We start from the raw sequence: 22,935 nt of genomic DNA on the forward strand, positions 1-22,935 counted from the left end.
GGGACTTTATGACTGCAAATCATTTTTGAGGTGCCTGATAAAATTTAGTCTGAAGTTACTGCTCTAACCTTGGCCTCTGGCCACCATTTTAAAAAATGGCAGCCATGAGCAGGGTTCAATATCTTATGCTTATGAGGCCAATACTGAATTCCTAGAAAGCTTTTGATAAGTATTGCAGCAATTAGCAAATTCCTTTAAATGCCATCTTGTTATATTTGACTTAACTAGAGAACTCCTCATTCCTGTTAATTTTTTTTTTTACTTAACAGTAATACACATCAACACGCCTCGCACTTTACAAAATAGCAATGAGAAGAAAGCTCCCTGCTTTGAGGAGCCTGTAATCAAAAACATCATTCTAAAGAGCATTTAAATTTTCTAATTAATGGTAAAACAACTAAAGGGCACTAAAGGTGGGGCTACCCTTGAAGACAATCTCGAAACTTCAACAGGTTAACAAGGCCATAGTCTGATTATTATTGGGGCTGGTTCACATGACCACGTCCTGTCTATTTTTAAAAAGCTCCTTTGGCTGCTAATTGGTTTCTGAGTTCAATCTGAGGGGCTTCTTATAACCTTTAAAGCCCTTTATCACCTAGGACCCCATATATCTGAAGGACCATTTCTTTCCATAAGTCCCCATTTAGAGTCCTCTGGTTGCCACCTTCTGGTTGTCCCCCTGCTTAGGTTTCTTTGCTTGGCATCTCCTCTTCCACTCCTTCTCAGTAGTGGCTCCCGATTTATGGAAAAGGCTCCCTAAGGAAGTAAAGAGGCTGTTATCCTTTGCAGGAGTCACTCTAACAGAGCATTCCTAAGGAGACTTACTCCAGTCTAAGCCCATTGAAATGAATGGGCTTAGACTGGGGTAATTCTCCTTAGGAATGCATTGTAAGTCTTTTTTATTTGCTAGGGCATGTAATAGAGTTTGAGCTATGGGCATTTTCTGGAGTTTTAACAGGTTTTTTTTTTTTTTTTAATAGATTTACACTGTTGTTTTCATTACGAATTATAAGCCACCTTGAGCCACAAAGGGAAAGCTGGGATATTTCCATAAATAAATAAAAACCAAAGAGAAAGGAGGACAAATAAGAACTTTCAATAATAACAAAGGTTCAATACACAACTTTCATTGTCAGCTTCCCGTATCCCAGCCTTGGGTACGTGATAAGCCTCCTCACCTGAACTGACTCTCAATCCATTATTTACTGTATTTATGTCCTGCCTTTCTTTTTTCAAAAGAAAACCCGGGAAAACTAACAAAGAACTGTAAAATACAGAAGGCGAAAGCAGGCCAGTGGAAGCAGCCCTGCTGTTTCTCCCTCTCTCTCTTGCAGACTAAGCCACCAGCCAATGGAAAGCAGTTGGGTCAGCAGACCAAGAGAATGACCAGCCCTCTCTGTCCCTCTCCACTGCAGAACAGCAGCTGATGGAAGTGTCATATATTTGCTTGTTCAATATAACCTGTTTTGCAAAGTAGAGACAAAAGCCCAAACTTCTGAATTTATGGAATTCTGCTCAACCACCCACCCCCTAACTGGATATTCCACAGGGCATAGACCAAGCATCTTCAAGTCTATTATCACAAGAGCTAGAACCTTAATTGCGGAAAACACACAGTCTTGTGTTTAGTCCATGCTTGGTCCTCTGGTGGGGAGCTAGCATGGTATAGTGGTTAAGAACAGTGGTTTGGAGCGGTGAAGTCTGATCTGAAGAACCGGGTTTGATTCCCCACTCCTCCACATGAGCGGCGGAGGCTAATCTAGTAAACTGGATTTGTTTCCCCCCTCCTACATATGAAGCCAGCTGGGTGACCTTGGGCAAGTCACGTTCTCTCAGTCCCACCCACCTCACAGGGTGTCTGTTGTGGGGAGGGGAAAAGAAGGTGATTGTAAGCCGGTTTGAGTCTCCCTTAAGTGGTAGAAAAAGTCGGCATATAAAAACCAACTCTTCTTCTTCTCACCTATGTGAAATGTTGGAATGCTTATGGTCCTAACCAGAGTCACAGCCTTCTAAATCCATGCAAGTCAATAGGCTTAGAAGAGTGGGACTCTGCTTAGGATTGCACTGTTGGTGTGAGCAGAAGCACCCATGTCTACTGAAGGACAAGTAGCACATTTCATCAAATAACTTAGATTCAAAGTGATCAGCATCAAACTTTCCCTCTTATGGAGAGAGCCATTCCTCAGCACTCCTCTAGTTTTATTAATCTCTGTGACCTAGTTACCTGATAATCTTTTTAACTGGGGATGGTGGAAGTTAAGCTCTTGTGATAATAGTGGGAATTCAGCCTGGAACCTTCTGTAGGCAAACTGGCATACTGCTCTCCATCTAAAGCATTCAGATGAGGCCCAAATAATTTGAATTATTAGACACAATAGAAGAGAAGAACTTTTAGTTAGAAATGGAATAGCATTAGCTAATGGACACGTAGGGCCAATATACAAAATTTCCCCTCCTCACCTGAACACCGCAAAGCAGGCGAAAAAAGGCTCTCCTCACTGCCAATTTTTGCTTGGCCCCAGATGGCAAACAGCTACTCCCACAATATTCCAGGGAGAGCGGGCGGGTTAGCAGCAGTCAGCAAGAGCCTGCAAGGAAGGGGTGAGGTTTGCTTATATAGCCCCTTCATTATGCCTTCCCATTGGATGGCTACTATTCAGCTGACCAATCAAATTAATCCCTGGCTTTACCGCTTTTTACCGCTTCAAACTTTTATACTGGTAAAAAGGATATACTTGGGGGAGGGGCCATGGCTCAGCGGTAGAGCATCTGCTTGGCATGCAGAAGGTCCCAGGTTCAATCTCCAACATCTCTAGTTAAAGAGACTAGGCAAGTAGGTGATGTGAAAGCCTGAGACCCTGGAGACTTTGATGGATCAAGGGTCTGATTCAGTATATGGCAACTTCATGTGTTAATGGTCTTTTATGCATGGGCTGGATCTCCCTGCTTGGACCTGGGTTCATTGCACGTTAAAGTAACCCAGGTTGGGGGAAACTGTATGCATTGGCTTGACTGATCAGGGATGAAACTGTGTGCTAATGGAACCATGAATACAGAAAAACAGTCTCCCAAGCTCAAATCAAGTCCCACCCCTTTAAATGCTGCTCTGTAATTGGCTTACCTCACAGAGAAGATTTCCTTCCCCCCAAACCCAACTGCCGCATAAAAAAACATTTTAAGACCAAATAACAAAAAACAGAGCTATCTGAAAGAAGGGGGGGGGAGAAATCCAAGCCTCATTTTTAAAAAGCCTTTCTTTTGCTCAGAAAGAGCTCTGTGGTAGCAGGAAGCACTTGAATCCCCACCTTTACACACTGCTTTGTGATTGGCTGTAAGAGAAGCCAATCTTCTGTTTTCGCCTGCATGCTGCTTTGAAAAAGGAATTGGAAAAGGGTGAGGCGTGATGGCGAGGGGAAGCTCAACCCAAGAACAGAATATGCATGCTCTGTGACTCCGGAATGAGCCAGGATGAAAGGTTTAATTTGTGCCAGAAGAGGAATGGGAAAAGCCGGGTTCATTTTGCATTGAAACAGCGTTGAACTTCCAAGGAATAAGGTATCGTGCTTACTGAAAAATTTGATCCTGGCTAAACGGGGAATTAAGGAGGTTAAAACAACCATGCATAATACACCAATGTGTTTTACCACTGTATTCATGCCATACGTTTTCTTTTGAATGGATACGTTGGTTGCTCAGGAGAGTGGCCCATTCATGAATTAAGGCAACTTCCAGCGCACTGCTAAGCCAAATTACACCCTTCAAAACCCACTGACTGCAGCAGACTGTAACCCTGTTTAGGAATAGGATTGGACTGTCAGATCTAGTTACAAGGATGAGTTGCCATTTCTCAGTCTCTGACCAGCTCTGACCAGGCAGCAACATGTTGCTAACAGTGCAGGTGCAAAGCACAGGAAATCAACCATTGTAGGTCACTTAATTAATAATAACTTATCTTGCGGAGAGCTGCAGAAGGCACATCTTAATTCAGTGCCATCAGTCGCCCACTTAATTAATAAACCTGACTGCATAAGCACAGACCGCAAGTCAGGTAGACTGCAAGTGATTCTATGCTCAACAACTAAGCCACTTCAAGGACCCAACCGTGTCTAAGGGAGATACCTTCAGGGGGGTTGGACAAGATGACCCTTGAGGTTCCTTCCAGCTCTATGTTTCTATGTTTCTCTGCAGTCCAGAAAATTTAGTTCGCCGACCTAAAGCTACAAATAGCTTATTTACCAAGGGAGGACCTGTCCATGGTCCTGTAGCACAAGAGCTGTACTGTGCTGCTGCAAAGCTGTTAAGCATTGCATTCAATTCGAACTTTGAGTAAAAACACTCAGGTGTTCTCGCGAGGGTCCTCAACTAGAATGTAAACAAGGTGTTGGATTACAGTAAGTTTGACATTATCATGCTGCCAAAGTTCTGAATATGTTACCATGATTAATAAAAGTTTAATTTCAAAAGCCTGCAGCTATGTCAAAATTACTATGATAGTGTCCATTTGCTAGGAGCATCCAAACACATCAAGTGATCCAATCCTTTGTACTTACTTGTTTTAAAACATTCATCCCCCAAATGACTTAAATAAGCTAATTAATCAAATGAAATGAAATTTATACAATTCATCAAAAACAGCAAACAATTCTCTGCTGAAATATTAAATGCAAAATCAGTATCACTAAACAAGTGAACAATTAATTACCCTCAGCATCAACAAAAAGCCCTTTGAAAAAGAAAAGCCCTTCTAAGGGAAAGCATGGATAGGGCTTGCTGTATAGTCTCAGTCAGGCCATTACAGAGAGCTGGGGCAACCCAAGAAAAGCTGGCAGCAACAGACCAAGAAAGGCACCTTGGGGTGGTAGTGGTTAGCTTGATGAAAATGTTGCCTCAGTGTGCAGCTGCTGTGAAAAAGGCAAATTCCCTGCTGGCCATAATTAGAACAGGAATAAAGAATAAAACTTTTGCTATCATACCGCCCTTGTACAAATCTATGGTGAGACCACACTTGGAATATTGTGTACAGTTCAGGTCACCACACTTGAAAAGGGACATTGTAGACCTTGAAAAGGTGCAGAAAAGAGCAACTAAATGATCAGGTGGGTAGAGCAGTTGCCCTATGAGGATCAGTTAAAGCATTTAGGGCTGTTTAGTGTGGGGGGAAAAGTGAGCAAGGTGAGATATGATAGAAGTTTATAAAATTGTGCATAGTGTGGAGAGAGTGGACAGGGAGAAACTTTTCTCCCTCTCTCATAATACTAGAACCCGGCGTCATCTACTGAAACTGAAGGATGGGGAAGGAGCACAGACAAAATGAAGTATTTCTTCACACAGTATACAGTTAATTTGCGGAACTCACTTCCACAGGATGTGGTCATGGCCACCAACTTGGAGGGATTTAAAAGGGGAGTGGACACATTCATGGAGGACTGGGCTATCAATGGCTGCTTATCATAACAGATATCTTGTCCCTCCACTACCAGAGGTAGTATGCCTCTTTAAATCAGTTGCTGGGGAGCACAGGCAGGATGCTTCTGTTGCAGACCTCCTGTTGTGGGCTTGCTAGAGGTAGCTCTGTGCGAACAGAATGATGGACTAGATGGACCTTTGGTCTGAACCAGCATGCCTTTTCTTATGTTCTTAAAAGGTCTATTCTCCAGTGGATACTAGGTGAATAGAATGTGGGGACAGACTGCAGGAACACCCGTCAGAGATGGCATACAAGATCCTACCAGGACCCAACATACCCTCTGCTAAGGAACTGTGCATAAATTCAGATGAACACATGAAGTTGCATTATACTGAGTCTGACCATGGCTCTATCTAGATTAGTATTGTCTACTGTGAATGACAGAAGCTCTTCCGGGTCTCAAGCATAGTTTTTTCATATTACCTACTGTCTGATCTGTTTAACTAAAGATACTGGTGATTGAACCTGGGAACGTCTGCATGCAAGCAGGTGTTCTAGCACTGAGCAACAGCCCCTCCCCTTTAGTGAATGGAAAGGACCTGACTGGCATTGCATTTGCCCATCAAAGCTGTGAGGACCCCTACTCCTTGCCCAGAAGATGGCCAAGATGTCCTCCCTCTCATGATCTGCCTAAGGTCATAGAATCAGCATTGTCAGCCATCTGTCAGCAATGCTGATTCTATGACCTTACGCAGATCATGAGAGGGAGGGCATCTTGGCCATCTTCTGGGCAAGGAGTAGGGGACACTGGGGGTGTGGGGAGGAGGTAGTTATGAATTTCCTGCTTTGTTCAAGGGGTTGGACTAGATGACCCTAAGGTTCCCTTCCAACTCTATGATTCTATGATCTCTCAAATGTGTTTCTTCTGGTATTAGCCCACAAAACAAAACAAAAATTAAGGGCCCATCTGTACTATGTACAACATCACCACTATATAAATTTATACTGTACTCTGTTACAATATCATTCATGTGGAATTGTTCACTTGACAGAGATGACAGGTGCATTCCCCAGATACCGAGCTCCTCTTTGCTGTCAGTGTCTACAGGTTACAGAGTCTCTCTGAACCTCTCTGGCATTAGGCTTACCAGGACAGCACTGCCTCTGACTCTACATTGCGCTCTCTCATCAGTGTGAGAAGTTTCAGCATGCATGCGCTCGATTTGCAGGGAGTGAATCTCCTGTTATTTGCTACACCAAAATGATAATCCAAGATACAATGTACCAATTGAAGTCAATTCTGGGAAAGGGATTTAGAGATACAAATGCTACATGATTAAATTTTAAGATTAGGTTACAGGGCAGGGAAACAGTGTGGAAGAATCCAGTATTTGCCATGCCTCTGTTTCTATGTGACCCTCCCTCCCTGACGTTTTCCTTTAAAAACCATGGCAGAGGCGCTATTTAACTTTACTATTCATAGTCTGATTACATTCTTTTACAGAAAGTATTGATAATTTAATATGGCTTTTTTTCAAAATTTGGCAATTCAGTTTTTTTATTGATATCTATGGATTCCTCATTTTTTTAAAAAAAAAAAACTTAGATCTGTTGCTACTCTTATAATTTGCAAATTTTTGATTTAATTGTGATTTAATTGTGTATTGTTTTGGAAGCTGCCTTGGAAGCCTTGTGCTAAGAGTTTTTGTGGGGGATATAAATATTTTAATAAATAAATTTAATAATAAATAAATAAGGTACCAACGAAGGTACCAACTGTGCCACTTGCATTTTGAGACAGCTGTTGCTTCTCCATTTAAGATAACATCTTAAGATAGCATTTAAGATAACATTTATCTTAACATTTAAGATAAAGAGAGCCAGCATAGTGTAGTGGTTAAAAGTGATGGACTGTAATCTGAAGAACCAGATTTCCCATTCCTCCACATGAAGCCAGCTGGGTGATCTTGGACTAGTCACTGTTCTCTTCTAACTCTCTCAGTCTCTCCTACCTCACAAGGTGTCTGTTGTGGGGAGAGGAAGGGAAGGAAATTGTAAGCCAGTTTGATTTTCCTTAAAAGGTAGAGAAAGTCGGCATATAAAAGCCAACATTTCTTCTTCTACAGACAATTTACCAGTTCCATCTCTTTCTTACACTGCACTGTGACCAAAGTATAGAACCCTGATTAGGGCTACACAGTGGTAGAGCCCTGTACACATGAACACATGAAGCTGCCTTATACTGAATCAGACCCTTGGTCCATCAAGGCCAGTATTGTCTGCTCAGGCTGACAGTGGCTCTCCAGGGTCTCAGGCAGAGGTCTTTCACATCACCTACTTGCCTGGTCCTTTTAACTGGAGATGCCGGGGATTGAACCTGGGACCTTCTGCATGCCAAGCAGATGCTCTACCACTGAGCCACAGCCCCTCCCTGTAGAATAGGGGTGGGCTCTGTTCTCAATGCCTTCCACTAAGCACTACATAGCAAGACTTTGGATCTCCTGTTCAAGAAAGTGATATCATAATGAAAGGAATAGGGTTAGCCCAAACTCCAATGTTGTGCCAAAGAGTGTCCCAGGGGTCTTGTAGTACATGAGGTCCGCTATGCTGCTTCCTACCAAGTAAATAAAAATGTCATGCTGGGTCTAATTGCTAGTTCTTTACAAAAGCTGGAACAGCAATAAAAAACTTTATGCAGAAATAATTCAGAACTACATTGATTTTTTTTTTAAAGACATGGAATGTCTTCTGTAGGTGTTACTCGGGACTAATTTAGGGACCTCTGTTTTTATTGTACCTTTAAATGACAAGGTGTGACCCTAATGATCTACAGATCTTTTTCTGCAAAACCGAAAGTTGCCATTAACTTTGATGGTTCATTCTTCCCATCTTAAAATCATTTAAATCCCATTGGGTTGGATCTGGACTAAATTTTATGCTAATGGAAAGGGGGGACTTTCTGCTGATGTCCCGCTCCTGCTTCAGACTTCTATTTGACCCCCCCTCATGCTACTCCTGAGGGTTCCTTGTCCCCCAGGAGCAATTTTTTGGGGAGGTCAGTGGGCCACAGTGGGAAGGGGAGGGTAGGAATGTTCTTTTCAGTTGATGGAAGATCCATCCATTAGCAAAAACAATTTACAGAACTATCCTAAGCAGAGTTACACCCTTCTAAATCCATTGAAGTCAATGGGAGGAGAAGAAGAAGAGTTTTTATACTTCACTTTTTTCTAAGGAGTCTCAAAGCGACTTATAATCTCTTTCCCTTGTGAGGTAGGTGGGGCTGAGAGAGTTCTGAGGGAACTGTGACTGGCGCAAGGTCACCCAGCTGGCTTCATGTGGAGGAGTGGGGAAACCAACCCAGTTCACCAGATTAGAGTCCACAGCTCATATGGAGGAGTGGGGAATCAAACCTGCTTCTCCAGATTAGAGTCTTCCGAACTTAACCACTACACCATGCTGTCTCTGTTTAGGACTGTACTGCTAGTCTGAATCCATCCCATTAACTCATGAAACATTTTTAAAGTGTTTTTACTACCTTTGCCTTGTTCATTCTCAAAAATTACTATCTCCTCTTTATTGATTAATATTGTACAGCCAGATAACCGAGACAGACTTTATGTAAACCACACAATGAGTCCTGCAATTTGAACCCCTGACTCCTGGATCCAAAGTCCAGCCCTCTATCCATCACATAGCTGCCGAAGTTTCAGTGGCATATTTAAGGACCAACAGTGTGAACCTAAGCAAAGTTATGCCCTTTAGTCTATTGACTTCAACGGCCTTAGAAGGGTGTCACTCTGCTTAAGACCAAATGTTAAGGTACAATTTTGCTAGGATTGTACTATCAAAGTTAGAATGCATCACTCTCCAAAAGAAGAGATTGTAAGAGCAATCACATCCTTCTAAACTCACTGACTTCATTGGTCTTAGAAAGGTGTAACTCTGCTCAGAAGATGAACTGCAGATGAACAAGGTGGTAGAACAGACACGTTTGGAAGCCAAGTGTGCTAGATTAATTGAACTGGGTTAATTTATCAAGCACCCACCCTGTAGTAAATTCTTTATCATGATAAATGGTCAGCTTGGCGATTGTCTTATAAATATCACCCTCTTAGCTTTTCTTTGTGAAAGAGGTAATTTAGTGCAATGAATGAAGAACAGACTTCTAGGAACAGACTTCTAACTTAAAGGAAATCCCACTTAAAGTAAATCCCTTCCCTATCCTTAGAGAGACAGTCCAATTAGAATCCTGAGAGTGGTAATTAGTATATAAAAGGGCACCTCACTTAGTTTAACAGATGCTGATTCTCTCTCTCTCTCTCTCTCTCTCTCTCTCTCTCTCTCTCCACCAAACATTCCTTTGAATGTCACTCACATGGTTATTCTGTAAGATACGAAGTACCAAACACTGTCGACGTTCAATATATAAGACTGCAAAAAAGATCACCACCTGAATAGCACCAGAGTTTCACTCTACAAAACTTTCCTTGGTTACTGCATTTCTGCAAAAGGATTCTCTCATTTTTTGGCTCTGTTTGGGCAAGAGGGACCTTTGTTAGAAGATGAGTTTTCAGAGCTGCAGAGATAAGTCACGGAAGCATTGTGAAGAATAAATATTTTTCCCATACCTGTATTTCATGCCAGTCTGCTTGGCGGTGGACTCTTTTAAGGAAATATGGTGGTGAGGGGTGAACGTTCCCAAACTGCGAGCGATAATCGCCACCGTCCGAAATTTGGCCCGGGCTGCATTGACCGTGTTTGGGTTTGTGGTATTCTGTTTGCTGATAAGTCTATCTTCTCCATTCCGATTCTTGAGGTTATGCTCTGTGCATGCAATGGAGACTTGCATTTCTCCCTCCCTGAGCCTTTCTTTACACAACAGAGAACTTCCACAGGACCGGAGACTAGGACTGAGGTGAGCTGATGGTGGTCAGTCCTCAATGCAGCTCTTCAAAACCGCGCTCCGGCAGAAGTACCTGGACCTGGCGCAGGACAGTAGTGACTAAGACAGCCCCTGGTAATACCAGGAGAGAGCCAAACCAAAACAAAAGGAAAAGAGCAGACCACTGGCTTTTGCAAAACCAAATTTCCTTTGTCAGGGGTTCCCCCAGTACTTAGACAGAGCCATCCATTCAGTCAATTTGCTTTCAGGAATGCAGGACCTGCATCTTTGCAGTTAACCCAAAGGAGCGGAGCATCCGCCCGGTCTTCACGCTGGCTCGCCTCTCCGGTTGCTGGATTTAAATCAATGCAGGCATGCTGCACGATGCATCTCGAACACCCTCTGGACCATGAAATGCTGAACAGGCAAAGCTTGGGAGCCCCAGGAACAGCTAGTCGCAAGCGAGTCTCAGAAGACCAAAGATATCCATGTAGACTTTGTCAGCGCCTGTGGGAAAAAAAGCTCTGCCTCATCGGTATCCCCTCTTCCCCCCTCCTCCTCCTGGCAGCTCAAAAGCCTGGGCAGAGGTAAAAGCTGTGCTGATATCAGCGATGGAGCTGTACAGTGGACCGTAGGGTGCTCCCTTTAAGAAGCCTGGAGAAAGTGTGAGCGGCTCGCTTGCCTTGCTTCCTTTGTGTGCAGCATAAAGGAAGGCACTTCAATGGACTCCGGCGATCCCAATAATCGGCAGCGCTGCGAAACACACAGAAGACGCCTCATCCCGACTGGACAAATTGATGTTAAAGCATGCTAATGGCCCTAAGTGTCCAGAGAGGGGAGAATGACTATTCTACCGCGCGCTGTCAAATTAACTCATTACTTCCTTGAGCGTGGCATGCTAAACCCCAGCCTTCAAGCCCCGCGCATTGTCGGCAGTGCCAGGGTTAATCTCTGCTCTGCACAGACACATTCTCTGCTAAACCCAGATGCCTTCTGCCTGCCTGGAGTCTGAATGTCTTGCAACTTGCTATAAAATCAGATCGGACCTCAGGAGTGACGAAAGGTGGCAAACTGGGTCCGATTCACACGATTGTCGGGCACATGGGAGGTGTCGGAAAATCTCTTTGAAAACTCTGCATGCTCTGGCTCCCTGCCGCACGCGTGCAGCTGCAACTAGGCACAGTGCTCAGCTTTTGGCATGCCCACCACAGTTGCCCCAGGGGGAAAAAAAAGCTTCCCCAAATGCTTGCTGTGATACGGAAACAGCTCTGTGCAAACTGATGCTCAGTTGTCGCGTAGGTTGTAACCCTGCAGGCAAAAGTTGTTCATTTTTCATATAAACCTTGAATGATGCCCAGCACTTCAGATGTTTTATAAATAATAAAATATAATTTTCACACCACATTGTGGAAAAGCTGTTTGGAGCTGGACCCAGAAGGCTACGCTCTTGCAGTTTTCTGGCTTGTTTCTCCCATAACATTTTAAGATGCACTGTGGCTGAAAGAAATCGACACTCCCTTTAGTCCCTGCTGCCCAAACTGATGCCAGACGTTTATGGCAAGGTTGGCTCAGGATTACTGTGTCCAAATAAGACAAAAAAGGCACGTCCAGTTCCTAAAGTGCCTGGAGCTTTGGCACATGCTGATTTCCTCCCTGGACGTGTGCCGATCAGGACATTTGTAAAACTGGTGGTGGCTGTGGAGTCAGCATGGCCAGCGTATCATTAGAAGAGTGGCCAGAGCCTCCCTTAAGGAGGAGTATGGGGCCTTTTTTTCAGATGTATGTTCCAGCACAAACTTTCAAACCTGGCCAACTGCTGTGTTAGGCTGTTCCTGTTAAGTGGCAGCCTTTATGTGAATGTAAACACACAGTGCTTGGTCTTTCTGCAGAGATCGCTCAGATGAATGTCATGTTTCTGCATCTTTCGCACATGTCTTGGAAACAGGAATATACAATGCTGGGCTTTTTTCATTAATTGCTCCGTATTCATATGCAGATGTATCAGAAGTCTTACTGCCTTGCTGTCTACAGTGTAGACTTGTGCAATTTGGTAAACCCAAGCCGAAAATAAGCTGAAAAAATTCAGGCCCAATAAACCCAAACCTGAAATTTACCGAATTTTTGTGTGTGTGTGTGTGCACAAGTCTACTACAGTGCAAGAATCCATGTTCTGTGTAGTGGACAGGGTCACACTGGGGAGCAAAAGAGTTGACCTGTCTCCTTATTCTTGCAACATTCATATGAAGAAACTGTGCAGGAGTTAAAACAGGATTGTGTTTTAATTAAGTGTTTGTTATTTTGCTTCCTTATCTTATCTCTTAAAGGTAAAGGTAGTCCTCTGTGCAAGCACCAATTGATTACTGACCCATGGGGTGACATCACATCACGATGTTTACTAAGCAGACTATCTTTCTGGAGTGCTTTGCCATTGCCTTCCCCAGTCATCTACACTTTACCCCTAGCAAGCTAGGTGCTCATTTTCTGACCTTAGAAGGATGGAAGGCTGAGTCAACCTTGAGCCGGCTACCTGAAACCAACTTCTGTTGGGATCAAACTCAGGTCATGAGCAGAGAGCTTTGACTGTAGCACTGCAGCTTACCACTTGCTTCTCCATGGTTGAGGTCCACATTGTTTCAGGAACATAGGAAGGTGCAATCACAGGGATTTCTGGGATCACATACTTAACTTCCACACTGGTATCAGTAGCTCTGATTAGGGTTGCAAGCTCCTGTTTGGGAAATACCTGGAGATTTTCAGGATGGAGCCTGAAGAGGGTGGGGTTTGGGGAGAGGAGAAACTTCAGTGAGGTATAATGCCATAAAGTCCACCTTTCAAAGTGGCCATTTTCTCCAGGTGAACTGATCTCTGTCGCCTGGAGTTCAGATGTAATAGCAGGAGATCTCCGGCCACAACCTGGAGGGTGGCAACCCTAGTTCACCACACCCATTGAAATTGTAAGGGCTGATTCACACATTACAGTCCTAGTGGCTGCCAGTGAAATCTTTTGATCACATATGCTGGGAGTTCCAGGCCTAGGCCCAATTCAGATCAGAACTTCTATGCATGTGAAAAAAAGGCTTCTGGCCTTCCTCCATGCAATTTTCCTGACCTGAAACACCCCTCGGAAACCAAGTTGGGAAACTTATGTGCATTGATGACTACAGATACGTTTCCCTATACAGCAACTCCTTGGGGCCATTTCAAGTCAGGAAAATGACACCCTCCTTAGGCTCCACCCCAAAAACCTCCCACCGGTAGGGAAGAGAGACCTAGCAACCCTATTGCTAAGTGGGAGGATTTTAACCCTTTTCTACCATCTCCGTGCCTTGATTTAAAATACCCACTGAAATCTGCAATTAATTCTGTAGTGAGGGAAAAGATAAGTAAATGCACCCCCCAGCCACCTAATTGCATGTTTGGAGGGGCACATTACAATTGTAAAATGACCAAGGAAAAGTTTTTGTTTTCTTGTTTGAGATTACCACCATTAAATCTGCCAAGGATGAACTGGGTTGAATGAGAAGTATAAGAGTTAAAGAGTACTACATACTTCTTAAAAGTAGTTTGTTAAACTGTACCAACTCTTCTTGCTTGTCTGTGGATGGCCACCTTGACAAGCAGCTTTTGATTTATTTTTGGCGTAATTATTAACACAGTCCTAATACTTTCATGTGTCACTAGATTACACACCGTAATTGGCTCCCAAGCCCAGTTTTGTGACACATGAATCCAAGGAACACTGAGGGAAGCTTATGTTTGGTAATGAGGGAGCGGCTGTCTTCTTTTTTTCCACAGAAGAGTGTGAACTCCGTTGCCCCCCTCAGAACCCAGTCTCCAGTATCCTTGAATATCATAAAATATGTCCAAGAAACCTGGAACAGCGCCAGCTCGGAGCGGGTTTCGTCACAAGGGCCCAAAATAAAAGCGTAGGATGAAGATGATGCCCTTCGCCAGCATTCTGTGTCAGAAATGCAGATGCTTTCCTAAAAATTTTAAATGAAAGGGGCATATTTGCTTGGGGGGGGAACTTATCCATGAACTTTCTGAGTGTTCAAAAGAGGCAGCGTCTAAATACGAAACTGCCTCAGCCATGTGAAACGGACAGTCAACCCAACACCACTGATACCGTCACTCATCCACCACAACAGTTCCTGACAGAATGTCTGAGGAAGCAGTTTTTGAAGGAGTAAGCCCCGTCAGATAAATGCAGAGAAAAGCTGTAAGTGATAACAAAGGGCTTGTTGAGAGTGCTGAAGAGTGGGAGGATCTAGCAGCAGGGCCTCCGAAAGCAGCGCTGAGATGTGAAGAAGCAGGCAGCTGCTGGAAATTTTGGAGGGCTAAGGAATAGTTAGAGAGCCGGCGTGGTGTAGCGGTTAAAAGCAGCAGACTCTAATCTGGAGGTGTGGGTTCGATTCCCCACTCCACCACGTGAAGCTTGCTGGGTGACCTTGGGCCAGTCACGGTTCTCTCAGAACTCTCTCAGCCCACGCGGAGGCAGGCAATGGCAAACCACCTCTGAATGTCACTTGCCTTGAAAACCCAATGGGGTTGCCGTAAGTCAGCTATGACTTGACAGCACTTTCCACCACCAAGGAATAGTCATGGGTGAATGACATGAGAAGCATCTGGGTATGTAAAACTGCCTTATACTACCTCAGAACGTGACCGCTGAACTCAGTAGAATCTGCAGGTTTTCCAAGGTCTAGAACAGAGGGCCTCTTCCGAGCGCCTGCTAACTGAAATCTTGTCGAGGGAGATGCCAGGGATTGAACCTGGCACCTTCCAAATGTTGTCTATGTGCTCTACCACAGTGGTCTTCCACCCTTTTGGACTTGGGATTCACTGAGATACAAGCACATGATAGGTAATTATGTGATATCAGAGCTATGGGACAGGAAGAAAGGGGAAGGATTACAACCTCGCCTGCTTCAAGGGTAGGACCTTGGGCAGCAGACCAAGAAGAAGAAGAAGAATTGATTTTCTCTACCTTTTAAGGAGAATCAAGCCATTTTAAAATCATCTTCCCTTCCTCTCCCCACAACAGACACCCTATGAGGTAGGTGGGGCTGAGAGAGTTCAGAATGGTGACTAGCCCAAGGTCACCCAGCTGGCTTCAGGTGGAGGAGTGGGGAAACCAACCCGGTTGACCAGATTAGAAGCCGCCACTCATGTGTAGGAGTGGAGACTCAAACCCAGTTCGCCAGATTAGAGTCCACAGCTCTTAACCACACCACCACACTGGCTCACCAAGAGAACCAGGGACAAAAAACATGGTCTGAGCACCAGGAGATGAATTGGAATGAGGATCAAGCCAAGGTTAAGAAGAGCTCTGGAGGAATTCTGTCCACAACTGAGTGACTTTGCCTATGGCTCCTCTCAGCATGTGTACAAATAGAAACAAGAGACATGGCATCCTTGCTCCCTATGCATGCGCATTAGCAACAGGCCCCCACCCCCCATAAAAGGCAGTAAAAATGGCAACTTTTTAGAGGATCACGACCCCTGTCTACCACCCACTTCAACCTATGGCCTATTCAACCCTATTCAAAGCTCCACCCTCCCCTGGTAGCCGTGGGGGAGTGTCCAAGTGGAATCTCTGCCCCACAGCCTGCTCACAGTTTCCACCATGCTTCAGAGAAAATGAGGTTTATATTTTCTTCAGAGTAAAGGGGACAAAGAGTGAAGCCAAGCAACTTGTGCTCTCATAGGGCATGACATCACCTGGCTATTCCCCTTTACTCCTGCTGTCCATGGGGGGAGGGGAATCCCCCGGTGTAAACACCCTGTAGAATGTTCTGCCTTTGATCATTTTACTAGGTGCTGTTTGTATACCTGCAAGCCTATCACCATCTTCTTAAGAGCTAGAAACTTGCTTGATTTTAAAAAAATGAAATTGGAGGTTCCCAGGATGTTGCCCAATATGGATTTTAAGTGATTTTTTTTTACACTTGTAAAGAATCACAGATTGTATGCAGAATAGCATTTCAGAAATGGGTCTTTAAGGCCTGGAGTGACCAACTCAAAGGGGTAATTGGGACATTCCATTGGCTGGAAGATGCAAGACGAATTTATGCTTCTAAATCCCCTTTAAAAAGATAACCGCCAGAATTACAGTACAAACACATTCTATTGTTAGTGGGGATTCAGAAGCACAAAAGATATTTGCATCTGCAATCCCCTCTATTCAGGACAGGATTAGAGTAGAATCTCAGTGGTATGGAACCAGAGACACTTGAACAGTGAATGCAATAACAGCATCCTTCTCTTCAACACAAATTCAATTTATCCAGTACAAGACGCAGTCAGTATAATCAGCATGGCTGGGATCGACAGACAGTGAGTTAATAATCGGATCCTATATAAAACAACTGTCTGCAAAACATCTGCACAGCATAAAAGGAGTGCCCAACAGTGTAATATTGTCACAAGCACGATGTGCCTCTTTTGGAAAACAACACAAAACACAGTCAGACAACACTTTCTTAAGATGTGCCTGCGCTACAGATAAACTGGTTCGATTCTTTCTTTCTGGACATATTCCCAAGCTTTACACATGAGCGAGACATTTAAGTCTCTAATTCAAGATCACCAGAGCAAGGATATCTTAAAAGAAACAGGGACCTACTGCACCCTTGGCAACAAATGTTCACAGTTCCTTTCCTGTAAAAAAGCACCTTGTGTGAAATCACAGAAACCCCCCTACAGTCCTTAAGGCAGGCAGGTGCTGTGATTCAAAGATGGTATTCCAAACATTCAGGCTCAGATTAAGATTCTGCCTTAACCTTCTTACCAAGGGACCAAACACACACACACACACACACACAAACCTTCTTTGTACACCAATATTGAATCATAGAGTGGGAAGGGACTGCCAGGGTTAAACAAACTTAAAATATGTTCATCGGCAAGAACCAACCGTAGCCAGCAAGTTCAGAAGGAGGAATCTGTAAGTTGTTCTCTAACTATTTATATCTCCCAATGTTCCATTTTTCCATTCCTGCAACTGCTATAATTATGGATCTTTTGTTATGCATGATGCTGTGCTTATCACACTGAACACAGTCTCTACGGTGTAGAGTTGGAGAAAAGAGAGGAAGGAGTGGAAAATCCAGGGGCAAGGTCACAGCATAACACACCTTTTCAACTGTGCTGGAAAGCAAGGTTGTTTCCCCCGGAGGACCAGCACTGCTGATAACCTTTTCCAGAAACCAAACACCTACCCCGAATCCCTGTTCCAGGTCTTGCCTGTTTGCCTGCTTAAGCCATGGAGATAAAAATGACTAGGATTACACACAGCTCTAAATTTCTGGTACCCAAATTTAAAATCCACAATAGTGTGGCAGTTCATCGTCTTTTATGCGTGTCTGTTTCAGTCACCATCACCCCTCCAATGACTTCAGAGGTCGCCTCGCTCTCCCCCTGCGTTTCCCTGCGTTTTGCCCATGTTTTCAAATTCAAGATAAAACAGGTTTCTGAAAACGCGGGCAAAACGCAGGGAAACGCAGGGGGAGAGCGAGGTGACCTCTGATGGCTAGAAAAGGCATGCATAATCAACACAAAGTCCTGAAGTCATCAGAGGGGTGACAGTGAGTGTGACAGCTATGCATAAAAGACCAGTGATGCAAATCGGACCATTCTTCTGCTGACTTGAGACACCATTCTTCAACATAAGAGAGGTCAGTTTAAAATAAAAATGGCCACAGTAGAGACGGGAAGGAAAAATGACCACCACGCTGATGGTACTGGAAAAGCTGGAGTTTCCTTCCCACATGGCAGACATCCAGGCTTCGCTGCAATCTTTCCCAAAACTTCACAGCAAAGAAGGTTTGGGGAAGATTGGAGAATGGCCCAGGGAAACTCAGAAGCTGCACGACTGCTCCATGATACTGTGGGGAATCAGGAAAAGAAATGCTGTGGGTCTGCCACTGCTGCAGGAAGATCTGCCGGACCAGGCAGTGACTCCATCAGGTGCAGAGGGAGAGTCTCAGGCTGAAGTCAGGGTGCCACACCCTCAGTCCTGCAGCCTGAGATCTGAAACTGAAGTCAAAGTGCTGCGGCTGCCAGCCTCACCCCCCAGGGTTGCCAGAGCCCTTTGGATGCAGGAGAAGATGGGCCTGGAGGAAGGCGGAGAACCAGTGCTGCAGCACACAGTTGGCAGCCCAGCACTGGTCAACCTCTGCCTGTGAGCTTGAGTCACCACAGGATCAGGGCTGACACTCCTTGCTGGCAACTTAGAATGTGTTCAAGAGTAGCACAGCAGCAAACCTTCATTAATATTATGCACAGAAGGGAGGGAAAGGAAGCGGAGGGGCCGTTGCTCAGTTTGTAGAACATCCGCTTGGCATGCAGAAGGTCCCAGGTTCAATCTGCGGCATCTCCAGTCAAAGAGACTAGGCAAGTAGGTGATGTGAAAGACCTCAGCCTGAGACCCTGGAGAGTCACTGCCGTGGTCTCTGCCTGAGACCCTGGAGAGATATCAATACTGACTTGGATGGACCAAGGGTCTGATTCAGTATAAGGCAGCTTCATGTGTGTTCATGTGAGAGTTAATATTTCCCCATAATCTATCCAAATAGTAAAAGGGTGCTCCCCCCTTCCCTCCTTTACAAGCATCACTGGGAAGCTGCATAGGCTCCCATACATTACTGTCTGCACATGGCTGCATTCATGGGGGCATATCAAGAGGAAAATTCAGTACATAGGGTTAGATCCCATCAACTTTTGAACTGGAGAACAATAGAGGAAGGGACAAATTTGTCCACCCAAAACTGCGATGCTGGGATCATGGGACCTGGACTGACAAAAACATACAGGACCAGGGCTGTAGTAAGGAGAAGAATTGGGGGAAATTCAGTGGAAAAGCTGGCTGAATCCAACCCATAGGAACTAGGCCTAAATCTCTTGAACGAAACCTACTGAGGAAAAAAAATGAAACTATTCTTAACTATGCAGGTCCTCTGGATGTTCAGAGAATAAAACTACAGTATTTCCAAAGGCGATGCCCCCTCATTGTGATAACAGCTGCTCTAGCAGAAGGCACTAAGGTAACTACAGTGACGGAATGAGGACTTGAATAGAAAATGCTTTATTCAATCCCCAAGAAGTGATCAGATGCCAACTGTTGAGCTTTTGAAGTCGTTCTTCTCTGTGGCTTGATTTTTTTTTTGATCTGCCAGTTCCACATGAGTTAAGGGAAATGTACACCCACAACACACCTGAAGAAGGGCCAGGATACAACTGTGACTAATGCTCCTTCTCAGATGTACAAGAGAATCATAGATGACTTGGAAAAAAATATATTTTCTGTTGACTGCAAGCTGGAACAAACAGGATTTTCCAACCTAGCTGCCTGGGATAATGCCTGGCATTGTGATGATGCTTGATTTAATTTTATTTTCCTCCATTCAAAAAAATACACTTTGAAAAGGAGGGCATTCTTTTGTTGTTGTTGTTTAGAATGGACATGAGGGCTCTTCTTTCCAAGGCTTATTTGTGCCAGTACACTCAAGACATCTCTTTGTCTACCTAAGAAAAAATACAGTACTATTGTTATTTTTTCCAAATACTAGCAGGCATAGTAGCTATTCTCCCAACAGCAGTTTGTATTTTACAGGCAAATCCACTATACAGTGTAATGGTCCTACCACTGCAAAGCTTATCTGAAGGTCCAAGGGGTATTTGGTATATTGAATTGCCTCTGCTTGTCCTGGCCTCCAAGGAAAGGGACAGGGTGGGGTTGCCAGTTCTGGGTTGGGAAATACCTGGAGATTTTGAGGGGGGCCTGAGGAGGGCAAGATTTGGAGAGGAGGAGGACTTCAGTAGGGTATAAGACCATAGAGTCCACTGTCAGAACTCTCTCAGCCCACGCAGAGGCAGGCAATGGCCAATTACCTCTGAACATCTTTTGCTTTGAAAACCCTATGGGGTCACCATAAGTCAGTTGTGACTTGATGGCAAAATCACATACACATGTACTAAAACCATTGTTACATTCACTACCCATGATATTAAACAGGAGACCTGAGCCATCTCCCAGACTAGAAATAACATATGTTTGGTTGATTCCTCCTTTCCAAAATGTGTTTATTTATTTATTTATGACACTCCCACCTTTCTCCAAAAAGAACTGGAGGCAGGTTTTAGCAACTTGCTAAATCATACATACCATGTCTCAAGGAGGGTATCGCAGAAGAAATCTTTTGAAGGATCATGACATTTTACTGGGAAGCAATTTGAAATTCCATCACATCTGGTCTCTTACATACATCAAGAGCCACATGTCTTGTACTGCCATAGAATGTAAATCAGCTACCTCATTGTACTGAGTTTTTGGCAGTCAGGAGAAGACAATTTGCAGCAGGGTCCTCCCTGCCTGTACACCCAAGAGGAGGATGCTGTTTGGAATTCACAATGCGTTAGACGTGAGCAACTGTGATATACGGTCTGCCCCAACCTGTCTTGTCAGCTCTACTTATCACTTATTCAATTGGTTTTTCCCCTCTCCCTACAACAGCAGAGATTTGTGTATGAATACCAAGATACTGTATACTATACTAGGGGCCAACACTACACCTTTGGCTAATATGCCTCTAAGGAGACCTGTTTTAGTTTAGGTAGCAAATTAGTCTAGATCAGGGGTGTCAGACATAAGGCCCGGGGGCCGGATCCGGCCCCTTGAGAGCTCTTATCTGGCCCTTGAGCCAGCCGTCGCAGCTACCCTCCCCACTTTCGATCTGGGCTGGCGAGGCATGGCGCAGCCCAACCAAGTGACATTTAGGTCATATCCGGCCCTCATAACAATTGCGTCTGACACCCCTGGTCTAGATTCACAGTTCTTAACAGCGCCTCTCTGAAGTGGCACAACTAAGAGAGGCAGCCAGCTCCACCCAGCACCTCTTGGGTTTTGTAGCCATCTTGATGAGATGAGGAGGCAGAGGGCTTCTTCATCCCCTCCAGGTCAGTATTTATTTGATTGTCTGTATTAGAGACCTAGGAACCAGCCATCTGCTTTTTATTGCCGCCCTGGCGTGTCTTCTTCTGTGCCCTTTAAGGAGAGGTAATAGGCAGTCCTAGCAGAGTTGTCAGGGTTTGAAGTGACAGACAGATGAATCCCTTAAAATTAGGACAGACAGAGCACATATCGCTCATGCTGCAGGGTGGGGGAGAAGGGAGAGCGAGTGAAAAATGTTGATGTCACAGGTAAGAAATGGTTATAGCAGCTGCTTTTGAGCTCAATATTAAAATGTGGTTCAAACCATGGAATAGAGCAGTTCTTGCATGGTTTCAGCACAGTTTAATTGGATCAGCTAACTGTCATGAATCTTGATGGACCAAACGAAAAGTGTATTCATCTCTGTAATGTCTTCTTGACTGAAATTACAGTCACAGAGAATCACAGAGAATTTAATCGCAGAGAATTTAAGATCCAAGATTTCACATTTCAAAAAGGATTCCTAAATGCATTTTTTTAAAACTTGCACACTGTTTAAAATTTCCCAAATCTATCAAGCGATGACATCGTAATTAAGGAGAGGGTACTCTGCTTCTCTTTGCAATGAATATTTAAGCCTCTTCTTCTGAATAAGCCACCTATAAACCAATCTGTCGTGATGGCCTGATGCCACAATCAGTTTGTAGAAGCACACGAAATGCTATGGAAATAATGCAGTCACCAATTGAGCCCCTGTACCAACTAAAATGGCATGAGTCAGCATTATTTCACCAGTAACGACGACTGTTGCTAGGTACAGCATTGTATCTTCATGAAAAGATCCAGGATGGCAGGCCAAATAAGAGCCCAGACTGGAGAAATGATGTGCATATGTAGTTTTTTCTGCACCAACTTTTATGTGAACAGCAAATGCAAGCACAGTATGATTTTCCTGTCCATTCATCTATTCAATAAGTTCTATGGCAGAGTGGGAATTTGAATCCGGGTCTCCTAGATTTTAGTCTAGCACTCTAACCACCACACCACATTGGGAATTCAGTATAAGGCACTTGGCAGAAGAGATGCATCAATGGGTCAAACTATTGATCCAACTAATTTATGGGGAGCGTCACAAGATTTCTTCCTGCCAGCAGTTTCTAGACATGATTTGGATTTATGTGTTGAAATCTCTTTATTTCTCATTGTAGACTTCAAGATGCAGATAGCAAAAACCACTTGAGTGAATAAAATAAATTAATGCCAAGAAGATTGCCAATGTGTAACAAACATATGTGTTTTTCCTTGGGGTGAAGTAAAAACAAATGATATTTAAAATAGCATTCTAATCAGATTTGTGATCCTCCAAGATATTCCATAGTTCATACACTTATTTAATAGATGAATGGACAGGAGAATCACACTGTGCTTACATTTGCTGTTCACATAGAAGTTAATGCAGAAATAAAATGGACTGATCTTAGACTGAGAAAGAAGTTGCATTTGGAAATATGTCTGGAATCAGCAGGGCATGAAATCTTTCCTTTTTTCACAAACCTACTGGTTTCTGATGTGTATTATCAGTCCCTTCCCAACACACCCTTCACTCTTTCACTGAAACACTTCTGTGGCTCTGGATCAAAGGTTGATTCCATCTCCTAAGAAGGTTCCAGTTGGAAGTCTACTAAAGTTTGTTTGTTGGAGAGGTAGGGTTGCCAA

At 44.0% G+C, this 22,935-nt stretch overlaps 1 protein-coding gene across 2 annotated transcripts in view; it reads right to left on the reverse strand.

Moving 5' to 3' along the window:
* Window positions 1-22,935, reverse strand: part of KCNAB1 (potassium voltage-gated channel subfamily A regulatory beta subunit 1) — a 209,319-nt gene that overhangs the window by 155,391 nt on the left and 30,993 nt on the right. Inside the window, exon 1 of one of the 2 annotated variants that reach the window (XM_056850330.1) lies at window positions 10,036-10,307. The exons of the other annotated variant lie outside the window; for it this stretch is intronic. Within the exon in view, the coding sequence (XP_056706308.1) occupies window positions 10,036-10,256 (221 nt within the window). The 5' untranslated portion in view covers window positions 10,257-10,307. Of the gene's footprint in view, window positions 1-10,035; window positions 10,308-22,935 lie in introns of those variants that run through there. 2 annotated transcript variants of the gene reach the window in all.

The sequence above is a fragment of the Euleptes europaea genome, chromosome 5 (genome assembly GCF_029931775.1).
Source record: "Euleptes europaea isolate rEulEur1 chromosome 5, rEulEur1.hap1, whole genome shotgun sequence".
Classification (NCBI taxonomy): Eukaryota; Metazoa; Chordata; class Lepidosauria; order Squamata; family Sphaerodactylidae; genus Euleptes; species Euleptes europaea.